The following is a 19,053-nucleotide window of genomic DNA, read 5'->3' as shown; positions in this document are numbered from 1 at the left end:
AGGCCAAAAATCTGAAATCGCATTTTGGCTCTCCGTTTCACTACGTACATTTCATGTGAGAGCAGCCTATGCATGTACATGCAATAATTTATCTCCGGTAGTTAGAGCAGAGTTGGAGAATATTTCAATAGGCCTATTCAAATCAAAAGTTTACCAAGCTCCTGTTTGAAAAGTTTATCTTTGTGTACATTGTAATTTTCATTCAATTTCATTATTATCGCATACATTTTTTATTGTATTTCTAATTACTTGATCCCATTTGTTTTTTAATGTGTACATCTTGTGTAAATTTTAATTATGATGTTTGTATATATTATAATGTACTTTGTATGAGGGCCTGCTTGGAAAGCAGCTGTTTTACCCTCAATAAAGAAAGATTTCTATCTATCTATCTCTTCTCAAGTTGTGAGTAACACCATGTTGGATTTTGTAGAGGCAGATTTAAATCAGTGCATTAATGTGGTGCGTCACCAGCGTATGGACAAATCACCCTTCTACATGTGTATATGCCTGCGGGATTACGTCAGCGTGCGATTCAAATCTACCACTGCCAAATCCAGCATGGCATTACTTGCATTGGGCTTTTCAAGTTGAAATCCATTCCCCCCTGGAAGACATGACCTTATACAGTGGGTCCCCATTTGAAATTCACATTCCCTGTGTGGGATATTAAGGGTACATGTCTTCCATAGAGGATGTATGAATTTCAACTGGAGCAGCCCATTGTCTTAGCTACTTCACATTTGGTCTTATGACACCATGCTCTACGGACACACACTTAAAATAAATCAAATAAAAGAATGCATAATTTCTATTACCTCTGTGTAACTTGATAGGATAGTTGACATCATCTTCATACTCATCCAAGTCTGATTGTACCAATGATAAAGCCAACTCTACGCTTTCATAGACACACAGTGTTGGGCCATAGTCTGCCATGCTGGCTACTGAGAGCTGAGAATCAGAAGTTACATCCTTAAAAAGGAATAATAATATTGATATATTAAGAACAAAATCAAGTAAAACAAATAAAGTACAGGGCTTGTCTTTTTCACCCTGATAACTCAATGTTTTCATTATATATTTGATTTGATGTATACTTCAGAATAGAATAGAATAGAATAGAATAGAATAGAATAGAACAGAACAGAACAGAACAGAACAGAACAGAATAGAATAGAATAGAATAGAATAGAATAGAATAGAATAGAATAGAATAGAACAGAACAGAACAGAACAGAATAGAATAGAATAAAATACTGTATTATTTGTTATATAAGCCCCCGAAACATGCAATTTTTCAAGAACGAGCAATTTATTTGAGGCAAATTTGCAACAAAAAAAGCTTTAAAATCAGGGCAAAAAACAAAAATTCACACAAAAATGTTCCACTTCCGGTTTGTTTCAGGTTTCAAATGGTTGTGCACACATAAACAGGGTATTATCTCTAAGGTCCATAAAATTGCATGCATGAATGTGATTTATGAAAATTATATAATTTGGCAATGAACTGGATGGATGGAAATTTAAATTAAAAAAGATTTTGTCCATGTAATTTAGCAATTGTGATGGCCAGCAATTGCCAGCTTACTCACATAATAATTTGATAGGGCATGAACATTTATCTACTTTGATCGCTTTTTCAAGAAAAACATTATGGGATCAGAGGGGCATCTATTATAGGCAATAGAATAGAATAGAATAGAATAGAATAGAATAGAATAGAATAGAATAGAATAGAATAGACTTGAATAGACTTGAATTGAACTGACCTCTGTCTCTGATCTCTCTTCAGATGATAACACAACACAGTGATGCAGGGCGCTTGATGATGTAGCAACAACTAAAACTGGTGGGTTGCTATGGAGACAGAGCAAACTGCATGCATCCATCCCATAATTGTCCTCTGCTGCTGGTTGCATCGTAAGTGGACCCTGAAGTTTGGTATGGAAATACCTAAGGGAACAAACCAAAAGATCGATGACGTCCTATAAACGTAACTAGTTTCGTTTCTCAGTCGACCCCCTCCCTCCCTGCCAGAAAGACATAATAATAATAATGACACATTCTTCAGACCGATGTTTATAAGACGTCATCGATCTTTTGGTTTGTTCCCTAAGAAGTGGAAGAAAGTGGATGATTACTTAGTGTCCATAAAACAATAAACACAATTATGAAATACTTACACAATTAGTTTATTTTTTACACAACTATATGCCACTCAGTTGAATATAACAAAATTAAACTAAAACTGGTGAGAAACCCAAACAGGGTGAAATTAAAAGAAAACATAGAAATTTTGGACATGCAAAAAATCAGAAAAGTGGCATCTCTGCAGATGAAAAGTATTACTTTTATAGCACTTGATTTAAGGGGCATGAGATTTTTTTACTACTGGGACCTCTGGCTTCATAATGTGTATAATTTTTATACAAAAAATCTTGAAGATTAATTTGTTTAGCAAAATAGCATCAAATTTGAATTTCGTTCTGGTATACCAGAATGAAATTACAACAGTGGCCTATGGGGCAGTGTAATACACATAATCATGCATATAAGCAGCAAAATCGGAATCAACTGAAATTTTGGGACTAGGTTTTGACCAATTACTGCAACCCATTATTTTGAATAATGGGTTGTGACGGTAATAGAATGGCAAAAGAATCTGTAACATATTCACAATTCTACATCACTTCATCACCTTTCAGCATATACAAAGGATAAAGAAAACTATCCTCTTATCCTCATCTTTGGCTCCCCCTCTAGCTGCATATTCCACAGAGAGCCCAAAGCCAAAGGACACTGCAAGCTGATATTGAGAAGAAATATATCCCCATTGCCTTTCAGTATATACACTGGATACAGTAAGTTATCATCCGCTTTGGCTCCCCCTCTAGCTGCACATTCAACAGGGAGCCCAAAATCAAAGGACACTTCAATCTCGCCCAAGGTTCATCACCAACTTACCTACTATCTGTTAGGACATTAGGGAGAAAAATAACCCCATTGCCTTTCAGTATATACACAGGATACATCAAGTTATCATCTGCCTTGGCTCCCCCTCTAGTTGCACATTCAACAGGGAGCCCAAAGTCAAAGGACACTTCAATCTCACCCAAGGTTCATCACCAACTTACCTACTATCTGTTAGGCTGATATTGAGAAGAAATATATCCCCATTGCCTTTCAGTATATATACAGGATACAGTAAGTTATCTTCCGCTTTGGCTCCCCCTCTTGCTGCACATTCCACAGGAAGCCCAAAATCAAAGGACACTGCTATCTCACCCAGGGCTACCTCAAATGTTGAGCGTGACGATGAAAGTGAGAAGCTTGTTGAATGCTCTCCTAGTCCATGAACTTGGGCTGCTTTGTGAGGGTTAGATATCTCATAGATTCTGTCACAAATAATAAACAAATGGACACTATCAGTTACAGCAAAGCAAGTCAAGGAAATGTACAACATAGACCCCAAGCAATAGGTTTGATATCACAAATACCACTATGAGTCTGTACACCAAAATCAAATTGATTAACTTTTCAGCTCAAAACCTGCATTCCTGTGGTAGTATATATTCCATTTTCTTAAACATGAAGTTGTGAATTTAATTTACTGCATCATTTTTTTATGTAGCTTAAGTTCTATGAAATATATCCGTGTACAGAGTATTCATATTTTATGGAGACTCTACATTTCAAAACCTACTACATGGCTGGTTTCTTAGTCATGAGTGATGACTTGATCCAGTAGAACTGGTGGTGATTCTAGAAGATGTAGGGTCTAGAATCGTTCTGGATCAAATGGTCATAAATATGACTGAGGATGAATGCTGTATCCCCTTGTTCATTGCTTTGTCTCCCCTGTGACAAATCCATATGGATTCTCTTATCCATCTGGGATATTTTCATCTTCTCTGCTGAGGATTCGACCTCAGTCAAATTTATGACCATTTGATCCAGAACAATTCTACAAACACTACATCTTCTAGAAACACCACCAGTGCTGCTGGATCAAGTCATCACCCATGACTGAGAAACCGGACAAGTAGGTTTCAACATGTCAAATCCAGAATTTTTTCATGTGTTTGACTAACTTTAGACAGCACTTCTGGCAAATTTGGTAAGTGGTATAGTTTTAAGAAGTAACTTCTTATCCATAACAAAGAAGTAAATAGCTTATCAGGTACTGCCTTTTGAGGAGAGCGAGAGCTATCGCTCTCTACTGCTCTCCTTAAATCTGCTATAGGCAAGTGATTTTTAGCTCTCCTTGGTTGACCATTATATATCTCCTTACGTTCTATTGTAAATACTCTAAACAGCTCTCCTTTAAGGCTCCAGAAGAGCTATTTCATGCTCTCCTGCCAATTCTAAAAGACAATCCCTGGCTTATGTATGTTTACCAGTTCAACCCCCTTAGTTTTATACATGCTTCAAAGTTACAGTACCCAATGAACCTTTACAAACCTGAGGGTATTGTCTGTAGTCAGTAATAGTACATGTGTATCTGATGCACTTCCTGGATGCCACTCTGCCTGTAATAAGCTCAATGAACTGCTGGATATAAAGAATCTCTCAGCAAGTCCTATGGTCCTGTAAGACAAGAAAAACTTCTGATTTTAAAAGTCAATTCAATTAGCTGAACGTCTGCAATTCTTATATAAGAAAGCCTAAGCTAAGCTAACCATAGTCCCTAATCCTAACCCAACATTAGTTTGCTTTCACATTGTTTTTGCTTTCCTAAGAAAATGATTTAACAAAAGCAAACACTTGTTAGAAGTTTTCACAATATGTTGCTACAACCTACAGTGTAGGTTCATATTAGCTGCTCTTGTAAAGTACGCCACTTTATGGCAGTAGACAGCATTTGATTATGGACCCCAAGATCCAGTCACCCAGATATACATGTTGATATAGTGAATCCATACAAAAGATGTTCATCTTCAGTAGATAGTATTATAAAATGGACCTCAAGACCCAGTCACCCAGATATACATGTACATGTAGATATAGTGAATCCATACAAAAGATGTTCATCTTCAGTAGATAGTATTATAAAATGGACCTCAAGACCCAGTCACCCAGATACATGTAGATAGAGTGAATCCATACAAAAGATGTTCATCTTCAGTAGATAGTATTATAAAATGGACCTCAAGACCCAGTCACCCAGATTAGGCTTGTTATCGACAGAGCTACTGTCGCCAATATTGTCGACAATGAATTTTTTTGAGATTTTTCCGACAGTCGATAAGAGACTTTCATTGTCGACAAAATAGTAATCAATAATAAATCATGCACGGCTAGTAATTAGTAGTAAAAATATAAAACCAAGAGCTTCACAATCCAGACAAAATGACCCTACAAAAAACAAAGGGAAGCCAATTAATATATTTACACTTAGATGGGTATAGGCCTACCATGATAACGCCAATAGAATTGCCATGATCCGAGTTAAAATGCCGTCCAAACCTCCAAGCTAAAAACTTTTTACCAATAGCTAGTGTGGAAAGTAACTATGTAAACAACAAGTCACAGCAACTGTACACGGCAGTGACGGCACATGTTGAGCTAAACAGCTAATTATAAATGCACGGTCGAGGGGGGTTCACTGTACTCATCAGGCACTCGTGTAATAATAGCGGATTTCCCGTGATGGTTTGTTTATTATCCACAGATGTAATTATTTCCTTTCTCTTGGTTTCTTTCTTTCTTTTTTCTTTTCTTTTCTTTTCTTTCTTTTATGTTTTTTTTTTTCTTTTTCCTTTCTTTATTTTATGTTTCTTGCATTTCTCTTGATTGTTTTATTCTTTCTTCTCCGCGAATCAACTTTGATTTGTGTGTGTACCAAGTTAGGCGAATCACTGCGCGAATTGATTCGATGACCCTGCAGCTAAATCAGCTCCATCGATATTATAATAATTTATGCATATGACGTATTGGGGAATACCGCGGAATTCCCATCCTGATTGGTTGTGCAGAGTTGTTTACAGAAAGAATTCACGTGTTCGGAGATTAAGAGATGAAATCGTCCGTGTGAGGAGGAATAGTGAGAATGTGTGCGATTCTAAAAATAACATGCCCTCAAATTCACCTTGGGAAACCCGACATTGAAGGGCGCAGGGACTTCACATGTCGAGTGTAAGTGTTTACAAATTTTTCCCAGGGACGCACTGTACAGTCGGGAGTGTTGTCACTGAGTGGAGTAATATTTTGTGGTTTTATTATATAATGGACAATGGAATGTAGAGGCGTTGTTGGTCAATTGGGCGCAACAAAAAAGTTCTTAGAAATGACAATTTTTTATAAGCTTAAACGTCAGTTTTTATCTCTCAAATTTGTGAAAATATGGCACCAAATGGCGTCCAATTAAGGTCCATTTTTGAAAATTCTTCAACTTCTGAGGCACATCCCCCCTCAGACACCCCCCTTTACGCGGCGCATGTGACTGCTTCGCAGCCACCTATCACGGGAATATTTAACAACAATTTTATATTCCCGGGAAACTTTTCATTTTTTCCACCTCTGCGTGGACATGTATGTGGTGCAACGCTGTGTGTGAGCTATTAATAGCGAACTCGTCATGTCGTAACTCATGGGCCAGTCCATTATTACCGTGTAGGCACTGGGAGGGCAAGCTGATGTTTTAATACTGCTTGTAAAGATGTAATTATATTTCTTGGCTCGTCTATGGATTAATTATTATTTAGCTGTTTTATTTAAATATAAAAGTGAGATCATACGGCAATGAGTTGATTGGGTTCATGATAACACAGTCATATTGAAGTGAAGTCCTTCCCCCGAACCACCTATGAACTGCTTTTTGGGGAGTCCCCTGCACACGTCATTACATCATCGCTGCATGCTTTCACTGTTGAATAAATTTGACCTTGTAAATCATTGTAATAAATCCTCAAAATAAAGGAGAAAAAGCAAATAAATGAAGCCATCCAACAAGAATAATGTTTGGAAGAAGTCAATTCATTCAAGGGAAATATGGTAGGATAAAGTTCGCACCGCTCAGTACAGGTAACAAGTGCTATTTTAGGGTCATAGAATTACGCCATCGTCGGCCGTCATGGATGCACAAATAACGCATTGAGTGCTTAATTCGGAAGCTTTATTAAGACTATATTTTTCACTTGTTTGTCGACAAAGATTCGACGTCGGATTCAGAGTTTTGGCGACATGTCGCCAAAGAAAAATGAAACGATAACAAGCCTAACCCAGATATACATGGGCAATTCCAAGCAAAAGTGGACATGACTCAAAAAAATGAAATTGCCAATATATATTTCTTTTAACTTTTATATTATTCCAAACAGATGTAAGGTTCAAGTTATAAACTTTTTTCGGCATTTTTTTAATATTTTGGTTTTTTTTAGAAAGTTTCTTTGGAGAGTGTATTTTAAGTGAAAAACTCCTGTTCAACTTGGATATTTTCCAAGTGGGCCTATTTTATTAAACATGGGCACTTTTCTTTTAAATTTGATACATTTTATATCTCTGAAATATGGTCTTCAAGAAACATCCAACACATTTTAAATAATCCCCCACTAATTTTTTTTTCTTTCATTATGTTTTCATAGCACTAAATATGGCGTAGTACGAGTTACCGAAAAGATGCATTTTTTTATGTATTTTCAAAATGTTGGCAATATAATTGATGCCACTTATTATTTTCCTTCTACTAGTAGTGCCTTGAGTAAAAATAAGAAATTAATATACAAAACACTATCCATCACATAATAATGACCCATTAAAAACTGTAGCACGAGTTACCAGTAGCACGAGTTACCGATGTAGCACGAGTTACCATAGCCCACTTCCCCTGTACCAGCAAAGGTAACGCATAAAATCTACCACTTGGCAGCAATAGAGGATCTCCCAACTACATGAATATGCATTTATATGTGACCATGGTATTGGTAACTATTTTTTTTTCTTTCATTGCGTTTTCATAGCACTAAATATGGCGTAGTACGAGTTACCGAAAGATGCATTTTTTATATATTTTCAAAATGTTGGCAATTTAATTGATGCCACTTATTATTTTCCTTCTACTAGTAGTGCCTTGAGTAAAAATAAGAAATTAATATACAAAACACTATCCATCACATAATAATGACCCATTTAAAACTGTAGCACGAGTTACCAGTAGCACGAGTTACCGATGTAGCACGAGTTACCATAGCCCACTTCCCCCTGTACCAGCAAAGGTAATGCAAAATCTACCACTTGGCAGCAATAGAGGATCTCCCAACTACATGAATATGCATTTATATGTGACCATGATATTGGTAACAGCTTTCTAGCAGCAGTGTAGCCAGTGTGGGGGGGGGGGGGGAGGGGGAAGCCTGCCCCATGACAAACTAGAATTATGCAGTTCGTAATTAAGGTGCCCACACATGTGTGGGGGCCAAAAATTAAAGAGAAAAGTGACCTCCTGTCGAGGGAAAATTAAAGTAAAAATATGGAAGGCAAAGATAGAGATAAGATTCAAGGAGCCAGTTTCCACCCCGATCATATGTGCCAAAATAGTGTAAATTTATTTATACCAAATTTTTGCACACACCAATAAAGTCCTTTTTTTTTAAGCTCAAAGACTTTACATTGTACAGTCTCTCTAAAAAAAACATGCTATTTAGCATATATCCCACTATCAATACCTGGTCAAAATGATGCAACCAAAATTTTTAGCCCTCCACCCCCTAGGATCTAGCCTAAGAACCAATCAATTAATATGGGCCTCATGGAAGAACAGAGGATACCTTAAAACATCCACTGAATGAGTAACCGGGGCAAAAGAAGAATAAAACAAACAAAATAGATACTGGAAATCCTGAGATTAACAGCCACAGTGACATTGTTGATACTGAGATTGGTATAGTTCTGAGATTTGTATTGGAAATTGGTTTGTTGTTGAGTGTAATGAGGCTCATTTTCCAGCTTAGTGAAGTGATTGAAATCGGGCAAACTACATGTAGAGTATTTGTACCAAGCAGGAAATGGTCTCAACCAAAAGATGACCAAACATTCTATAACTCAGAAAGCAATTTTTAAAAAACTTACAGAGCAAATAACCATGAACATTACAAGTTTTGTGAGGGAATTTAGAGTCAAATAACATGGAAGTAAAAGTTTTATCAATTGTTGACTGTTCAATTTAACTGTTTAAATTTAAGCCCTAGAATAAAATATCCAAACAGGATCAAGCAAGGCGTATGTAAGGCTGGGATGTTTGTATGTAATGCGGTACATTGTATGCTGGTACATACACTGAATAGTGTTATTTGTACATAGATGGGTTATTTGGGGGGTTATTTGTACATAGATTGAGTTATTTGATCATTACACCAGTTGTTGAGGAATTGTTATCAAAAAAAAAATTTACATTTAGATGAACAATACCATTTTATATATGGCCGGACAAACTGTAGCACGAGTTACCGTAGCACGAGTTACCATGTTTTTGCCATTCAATGTAAAACTATGAGGGGCACAACTTTTTAAGGTATACCAAAACAAACCTTATTATATCAATTACTTATCATATAATCAATAAGGCTTTAGTGTTTTTTGTTTTAGCACACCATCAAAATAAAAATGAGTGATTTTTAAGCATGTCCTCTGCTCGTAGTACGAAGTTACCGATTTTACAGCTGTCCCATACATACAAAAGTTGATATCCTGAATTAGCAATACTATGAGGATCTAGCCTTGAATGTTGGGTATTAAAATACAAAAAATACAGATTCCAATCAAATCAATTTAAAAGCTGGAGCACAAAGTATGTAAAAGGACGCCATAAAGTGTAGCACGAGTTACCGTGGAATTGCCCACATGTAGATAGAGTGAATCCATACAAAAGATGTTCATCTTCAGTAGATAGTATTATAAAATGGACCTCAAGACCCAGTCACCCAGATATTTTATTTATGTAGATAGAGTGAATCCATACAAAAGATGTTCACCTTCAGTAGATAAAATGCCATCCAGATACATACAACCACTTCAAATCAAGTTCAACCAAAATACATGCCAATGCACTGACATAAAACAGTGGTCCGGGTATGTGTGACAGTCAAGGGTACCATTTTCAGGTTCCCCCCACTTTGAATAAGACTCCAGGGACTGCCTTTTGAACAAGAGCTCTCTACTGCTCTCCTTTAATCAAATCTGAGAGTGAATTTTAGCTCATCTTAGTTGACCATTCTCTCCTTACATTCTAATTTCTATTTTGTAAATGCTCTAAACAGCTCTCCTTGAAAGTTGGAGGATCCAGAAGAGCTATTTAATGCTCTCCTGCAAATTCCAAAAGACAATCCCTGAGATTCCTAAAATTGTAGCTCTTAAGCCAAGATTTGGGCTAATTTAGAATTTTCATAGTTCCACAACTATTGAGTATTCGCTGTCGTAGTGCGCGTGCTCCAAGCCTGGGCTCATACACCTGTTCTGAATTTTTATAAGTCATCGGCTTTGTATTGTGATCATTTCGATCAGTGGTTCGTAACAAAGAAAGCGTGAGCCAGTTAATCTAGCAAGGGTCATGTTCTAACGTGCACTACACCAGCGAATAACAGATGACTCACCTGCAGTTAATTCTTTCCTTGCCTCCTTCATACTGTGCATTCTTGCCATATCTTCTGGGTAGCTCCATCACTGTGGCTCCATGTTTACCCCACAGTAGAATATGACGCCCTGTTAGGTTGAGGCTAATGTGCTCCACATCAAATCGAGGAGTGTTAGAACACACCAAGGCCTGTATAGAAAAATATAAGAAGCTTAATGCAGCAATTCCAAAACTGTGGGTGCCGACCATTTTGGGGGTTGGGGGACTTTGCAAAAACTTAAAAGAATACACCTGCATACATTAAAGTGCAGGGTTACTATAATCATATTGGTACCGATAATGTAATTGTAACCATATTTTACCTGTTACATTTTTGCGCGCTTCACACACATTTGTCCCAGTACGTCAATATATGGGAGCTGGTCAGCACTCAACAGGAGTACAGGACAACTTGGAAATTGTGGCCCTTCAGAAAGTTTGCCCGGTACGCCGATGATAAGTTTGGTAAGTAACAGCATTGTATACTACATTTATGCTGTGGGCCGCATCATATTTTTCTGCTGAAATTTAGGTCATGGGGATTTTAACACATTTACATTTTTAATACCTAGGGAGCCAAGCCATTTCAAGTGACATGGCATGTTTTAAAAGGTTGGCCTATAGTTGTTCGAGCATATTCTCTAACACGTAATGCTTTAGCATTACTGTTAGAGATGGCTACTATGTCATCCTTGTGCATAGTCCGTTCATAAAATTGTACCGGGGCGTAAACATGCTTCATAGTTCACAAACACACTTCATAAGCGTGTCATTATAAGCTTTATTCTATTTCATATATTACGCCGTACCTTTTTACATTTTCGATACTTACGGTCCTAAAAATTGGAAGCAAATATAAGCTGATTTTTGCTGACTGCACAGCCGATTTAAAAGATGGCAGAAATTTAACCTCAACCTGTAGGGGCATTTGACGCAGGTAAATATTCATGAATAATGACTGGGAGGTCAAAGGCTAACAGATTCTATAGATGAGAGTATCTTATTACCACGTGAGCTTACTTGACGTGACCTGACCTTAGATTGCTGCCCTCAGTCAGGCGGCGGATGACATGCATGATAGAGAGAGACGGCAAAACTGCTCAGCCGTATGCACATGTGATGGCACTTTCCACACAAGTGCGATGAATTTCGCAGCTGCCGTGATCACTGGTACGCGCCATTCAATTTGCACACTGAGTGATCGGAGCCTAACCAACACAGCGAATTACGTCAGAGTGACTCTCTTCCAGTAATAATCAAATTTTACAGTATTTAATTAATTTGAAGGTTATTTTTGTAGGGTTCATTATCGAACCCCAACGGTTTCAGCTTGTATTAATATTTATTAACATAGGCCTACTTGTTTGTGATATTTTAAGCGCTTTTTAAATTTCAAAATAATCCCATTCAATTACACGGCTGACAAAGCAAATTTACTGAATTTAGAGATTGCACGCGCTCACCACCTGCATCTCTCTGACCTTTACTTGAATTACTTCCTGACAAAATGGTGACGCTTAGCCGATCGCCGGAAAATATTGGAGCAATTTCTCCAGAAATAGTAATGAAATATTTACCTAAATGCACCTGAAATGACACATAGAACTGAGAATTACGCCAACAACTCGCATAGTAACAAATTGGTAGGTAAAGCTACGTACAATGAGGTATTTAGGGGTATTTCAGAATTGCCTATTGTTATTACAATGACATTACGTAACGGTAAGCTTACGTAATTTGTTTACCGACCGATATTCCGGGCAAAGGAACACTAGCCACGAATGCGAGGGCATCCGTGAGCAAATTCGTGGCTAGTGTTTCTCGAGCAAGCCTATAGGTGTTTTCTATGGGTCAAACTACAGTGCATCCCTATGCAGGCCTTCACGTTCCTGGTTTTGTTGAAGAGCTTGATCGAGCTCCTCAAAATCACTCTCCTGTGATTTTTGAGTCGCTCAATTTGGAATCCAACAGGCGATAAATTGTACGTGCACGCGCTGGTCATGTCGGTGGTTTTAATATCTGCAAGTTAAAAATAATGCTCATTCAGAAATTCCTGAATGCCTTGCGATTTCTCTTAGAGAAAAAGTCAAAAATAGGCACAAAATTTGCCAGGGGTGTAGTACCACCTTATCAAAGTTTAAATCTCACTTGTTTTAACAATGTTTACTGCACTGTACAATTTTCATGGCGACATCTCTGCCCAGTCATTATTACATCAACGGATCGTCAAAACATGCACGCAAATGGAAAACAAAATGGCCATATGTGCGATCCCCAACCCACGCCTCTGAGCACTACCTACATGTATCGTTTTAGAGGAGAAACAAACTTCGCATGTGTATTTTCGGAATGAACCCCCAATGACCCGACATGATTTGTTGTTTCTCAAGTCGATTGCCGCACTATTTCGTTCGCAGAGCCTTTACTAGCACGTTGTTTCAATAGATCGTTATTCAGAGTGATTGATGTGATACAGTTCTTGGAGTAATTTATTTTTGACATTTTGTTTGAAATGATCGTAATTCCAAATAAGGAGCGCTGTTATTTGCGCCCCGACTATGCTTTGAGGTGCACGGTAGGGCGCCTCATGGATCGCGCTCCTCAAAAAATAAAGGACTGCCTATGTACCGCTGCAAGACTTCAGGTCCGTAGTCTGTCATTGTCATTTATGTCATTATGTTTACTGACGTCTTGCTGGCAGGACTACTCTCTTGGCATGTCTGCATGATTACAGCACTATATTGTAATAGAAAAATTATTTAATTCGTGTACATATGGAACATACTCTTTGCGTGGCTGTGCATACGTAGTACGCAGATAACCTCGCTAATATGGACACATAGGGTAGTGTTGTATGCTCATGTATTATGTTGTGCATATACTGCATATGTGACTCCTCGTCACAACTGAGCCCGGAAGTCGCCAATCATCATTTTTGAGATATTCAACCAAAATATTTTGCTTTAAATTAGCTTTAAAATGATGTATATCATGTCTATAGTACTTGACATTTAAGTAGTGAAAATCAATAAAACAGTCAATAAATCCTTTGTTTCCTATTGTTTATTGTTAAGTTCGATGGAGCATATCTCAATAGTGGCACTGGCGACATCCGGGCTCAGTTGTGGCGAGGAGTCACATATGTGATGTATCATACCGTAAATATGCGGTACACATACAGTACTGTATGTAGACTACCCCGTAGTCCACTTGCCCATTATTGTGCATACTCTGGATATTGTATTTAAGCTGAAAACTTTTGACCTTTCGTATTGAAGATATGGATTTTTTTCCCCAAAACACACAAAAAAAAGGTATATTTAGAAAAAAAATCCATATCTTCAATATAAAAGGTCAATATTTTCAATTGATCGTCGGCTTTTCCTCCCAGCTACATACACTTTAAGAATATATCATTAGATTTATAACATTTATTTCGAGGACTGTTATATAAATCAAAAATTTGAAAAATATCAAATTTTAATAATTTGTCATAAAAATTTGATATCAGAAAGACATGCTTCGTATTCAGAATGCAATTCGATGTCCCACAAAAATTACTGTCGAAACGCCATAAACGCTCATTCTAGATCCCTTAACGGCAACTAAAACTGATATTAGGTAAGTTTTATCTATCTGGAATCTGTATTGCCTGTTCTGAGGGAATTAATGCAATGTAAACAAAACCAACCATGGCTGATGTGGACATTGTATAGTGGTTTTCAGTACCCTGTTTTCCATGGGTGACTGTTAGCGTTGGTATCGACAAGGCATTGTCAACAAAATTGTCGACAAGAGCACTTTTGCCGATTGGCGACAAGAGCTTTGCATGTATCGACAAAAAATATCAGAAATTTTGCGATCGAAATTGAAAAATTGATTGACAGAAACTTTGTTAATTTCCTTCTTTTTTACTAGCAACCCAAAAGATCTCATGCAACAAGAAAGTTATGAATCTTTTTTATCTAAATATCAATTCTTTTGTTTTATATTGTTTTCAGCGATTGATAAATTGACATAACTTTGCAAAGAAAAGTCATATCAACATGGGGTTTTCAGTTTCTGAAAGCTCTAATTGTCCTCTTTAGAAACTTATGTAATCCTCATTTTCGACCAGAGTCGACATGCGACTCATTCCCCTTGATCATGTCACATATAGCATCCAAAATGGTCAAATCCAGCAAAATTATGACCCCTTTCCATGCTTTCTCATTTTCGTCGATGTTGATTTGGCTTCAGCCATCTTGGTTTATTTTTAGAACGGCCGCCATGTGACGTCAGGGGGGCTTGGCTGAATAACGATCATTGATTGGCCAAATGTCAAGGTCATTCTTAGCGTGCCGTGTGCACACTTGGGATGATGAAATTTATTTTGTGTGTTTACTTGGTTGAGTACCGGTATTTGTTTATTTATATGTTTTTACGTAGTTCCTCTCACCCCACATGCAAATAATATTTAAGCAACTATACCATGACCATAGCGTTGCCAGTATGTAGGCCTATTGTTTTCATAGTCCATGCAGCGTGTTGACTGTATAAATGTGCACTCTGTAGGTTGCCGAATTTTGAACCTTGATCGTCGCAATTTGCCATGGGGCGAATTTTTGGGATATTAATTAGGCCTGATTGTCGACAATTGTCGACGTCGGCTTTTTAATTTTTATCGATTGTCGACAATCAAAATGCTTGCCAATACCAGCGCTAGTGATTGTAGGACCCCGCCCCCGAAAAAATAAGCCCTTTCGCAATTTCGGAAAATTGCAACTGCGCATGCTCAGACATCGTCACACAGTTCTTCGACAAGAGATAAAATCATAAACAGAACCAATCTCCCATTCTCCCCCATTGACAGCCGTGTGAATTAACTGCGATTCAAAGGGAATCCCCTGTGATTTTTCATGTCTTTTACAAGATTAGCCATTTGAAACAATCACAATCAATACTTTGTTAGCATATATGCAAGTATTGAGAAGACATCTGGACCAGAGAATGTGAAAAACACAAGTACGTAGCATTTTTTGCGAAGTTCACTCCCATTGAATATACTGCACAAGTCACCGTGTTTATCTCCAATTCTTTTCATGGATATTATTACCCACAATGCACTCTGTTCTGAAATTGCAAAAGGGCTTATTTCTAGCGCCGCCACACTTTAGATAAGCGTAGTTTATGTTCCAGTGCCGTACTATTACGCTGACTTTCGTATTACTATTCGCTCCTCGTTTGTTTACAAACAGAGAGGTAGACAAGGGTCTGTCAAAACTGTTCCGCTTGTCCAAATACTCAATGGCTCCACTATCACCAACTTAAATCCCCTATTCATGTTGCGTGAATCACTCTATATTAATAGAGTGATTCACGCAAAATAAATAGGGGATTAGGCCCTTCGCACTTGATTATTAGTTTCCTGTTTACCGCCCGCGTCCAAAATTGAAAATCTCAAAATAATTAATTATTTTATTTTTATTTCTAATTTTCTCCTTTAAAATAAGTTTCAACTACTTTTCCTTGCCATTTTCTGACTTTAATAACCTCAACAATAATGGTGAATGAAGAAATACATGAAATAGTACAACTCCACCTTCACTACATTTATAAAATCAAATATTGTTGTGAAATAATTAAATGCCCGCTCTAGTCAAAACGAGATAATAGTTGCTTGTAATAGTTCAAACTAAATAAAGAAAATAAAAGATAATTAATAATTAGTAATTAAAAGTCACCTCGTCCCTTTTTCAAAATCTTAGACAGGAAACTAATAATCAAGTGCGTGCGGAGGGCCTTATAGGGGATTAAAAGACTGTGAAGTAGGACCATGTCAAATGTGCTTCTTTTGTCCTATTTGCCATCAAGATTTCGAATGAAAATAGTTCAGACCCAGAACAGGATCATGTCAGAAATTAATATTTTGTTCTGGGGTCTGATTATTCGGACTATTTGAACCACGATGACCGATGTACACAAAAATTTTGAAAGTAAAAATAAAGTGTATTTTTTTTGCATGACTAAAAAATTGACTATTTAAGTATTTTATTATTCTGAATCTGAATCTGAATTCGCTGCTGGCAAAAATATCTCGAGGATACATCACACCAACTTGCGCAGCGGTTGGATGGCGGAGCAGTTATAGTTTTGGTTTGAGGTGTTGAACTAAGTTGGTTTTGAAGGTATTCAGGTCAGGGCTCTCAGTAGCTCGTTCACGTAGCGTTTTCGTTGTCCCACTGGCCTACTACAATAATAACGTAGATTGCCTGGCGATCGGAGTGTTATCGTCAGAGCACCTCGGACTAGGCTCTCAGCAACAGATGGAGGAAGCTGGTTCCAGCTAACGATGGTTGATGGGAAGAATGACTTCTGGTAGATTATTATTAATACTCTAATATCAAAATCATGACAGACGTGATTGATGAAATGCGTATTGCATGATCATGAGAGTTCATCATGTTCATGTGGTGATCAATCATGCAATAATGCATTGAATGTCAGTGAACATGTGAATATGCAAAGGCAATGCATTCACGAGACTCACCTGAACAAGTGGATCGTCACCGTCGTCTGCAAACACATCTTTTAAGTTCGCTGTCAGAATTCTTGTACTCCCTTTATCCCAGATGAAGACTTGACTATCTTGTACGACCATCAACTCTTTGGGATCCGTATACGAAGTCTGTTCTTCAGCATTTTCTTGCAGAATAGCGAATATCGGATGCGAATCTAAGCCAAGTTCTTCATCACTTTCCTCTGTGTAGGCCGCCATCTTAGTTGTCGCATTATCGATCAATTAGCAGTTGCCAGACTGTTTCTCGACTTCTTGTTCGCAGTCTCCGAAAATCCCTGTCATTCACGAAGCCAAATTTATACTCCATTCGCCAACGACGAGCGATTTTCGCCCGCGAAGTGGTTTAGGCCTACGTCAGGCGCGGATTCAGGAGTGGGGCCGACTAGCCCCCCCCAAAAAAAGAGGAAATGAGAGAAAAGAAGAGAAATAGGAAAAAAGGGGAAGAGAAGAGAAAAGGGAGAAAAAAGAGATTGCATGCACGTAGGCCTAATTGAGTAGATGCCTAAAATAAACTGCACTGTCGGGTCAATCAAAAGTAAGCCCTACATGTATAATATATAGGCCTGTGATCGTTTTAGGCATTGCTTGGCCAAAAACATGTGAAAATTACTGCGGGTCCGCCGACATGCACTGGCCCGTCACATTTTGTCACCAAAATCAGTATTTAGACGGACTCTTAGGCCTATAAAGTGTCAATGTAGGCCTATTCCAATTTTGACAATTGAGTTCGGGCCCTTTTTTGTTTTAATATATTTTATTTATATATAATGTATAAATGCAGTGCACCAAATGGCTTCAATTGTGACCTTCATTTTGCAAAATTTCCAGGTGGTGGATGACATGATCGAGCCGGCAACTTGTGAAACCGCCCGGCCGTATGGCATTTTTAATATACTTGGTTAGTTTTGTGGGGTTCATTATCGAACCCCAACGGTTTTAGCTTGTATTTATTTGTTTGTGATATTTCAAGCGTTTTAAAATTTCAAAATAATCCCATTCAATTACACGGTTGACGATGAAAATTTACTGAATTTAGAGAATGCAATGTGGCCACCACCTGAAAATTTCCAAACACCCCACCCCTTCCGTCGTAGGCATATATAAACAACTGCGCCTTCGCTTCTGTATTTCGCACCCAGCAATTGTTTAAAAGAACAATTTATACAAGTGAAAATGTGGCTTCAATTGGCCTGTAATTTCGAAGTTTTATTTTTTCCGCCCAGTTTTCAAACTAAAATTGTATACAATAATAATGACAAAATGGTCCACCAAATGGCTTCAATTAGGTCAGACTCCCCCACCCCAAACACCCACCCCACGGCGCGCACGCGTGAAGCGATGGCCGCTTCGCGGCCTGAGCTTTTTAGATTTTTTCTCCTAAAATGGCCCCCCCCCCCCTCCACTGATCTCTAGATCAGTGGCCCCTCTCTGACTGCTCTAGATCCACCACTGGGAGCTACTGGGTTACGTAACTCCCTGGGAACTGGATCACGCACCTTCAGTAGGCCCTAGTATAACTCAAAGCCATAGCTAGTCTCCTACACAGCCAGTTTGCGTCGGTCTGCTGACACTCGTCGATCCTCTTATATGTTCGTGATACGCTGGCGAAGTTACGTAATTATCGGATTAACTACCATAGCAATAGGTGAAAACAATTTTTGAATATACCGCGCTGCACTGATACCGTCACGCGGTACCTCTTCATTGAACCATATCAAGCTGATTACTTGCACCTGTCTTTGAAAAGACCAGTATTGTATTCAATCCATGATTGCAGACATACACAGGTGATGAGTGTAACCTGCTTGTAGTGCAGCGCGATATGTTCAAAATTGTTTTCACCTATTGCTATGGTAATTAATCCGATTAATTACGTAACTTCGCC

The 19,053-nt window shown here is 38.0% G+C and overlaps 1 protein-coding gene across 1 annotated transcript in view; it reads right to left on the bottom strand.

Moving 5' to 3' along the window:
* Positions 1-17,389, bottom strand: part of LOC140165148 (nucleoporin 88-like) — a 33,980-nt gene extending 16,591 nt beyond the window's left edge. Inside the window, exons 1-6 of the mRNA XM_072188589.1 lie at positions 17,139-17,389; positions 10,590-10,759; positions 4,465-4,590; positions 3,138-3,398; positions 1,773-1,956; positions 819-975 (exon numbers count right to left, since the gene is read on the bottom strand). Of these exons, the coding sequence (XP_072044690.1) occupies positions 819-975; positions 1,773-1,956; positions 3,138-3,398; positions 4,465-4,590; positions 10,590-10,759; positions 17,139-17,366 (1,126 nt within the window). The 5' untranslated portion in view covers positions 17,367-17,389. The remainder of the gene's footprint in view (positions 1-818; positions 976-1,772; positions 1,957-3,137; positions 3,399-4,464; positions 4,591-10,589; positions 10,760-17,138) is intronic.
* Between the last annotated feature and the right edge of the window lie 1,664 nt (positions 17,390-19,053).

Source organism: Amphiura filiformis, chromosome 11, assembly GCF_039555335.1.
Source record: "Amphiura filiformis chromosome 11, Afil_fr2py, whole genome shotgun sequence".
In the NCBI taxonomy this organism is placed as follows: Eukaryota; Metazoa; Echinodermata; class Ophiuroidea; order Amphilepidida; family Amphiuridae; genus Amphiura; species Amphiura filiformis.
This window is presented reverse-complemented; position numbering and strand designations above follow the sequence as displayed.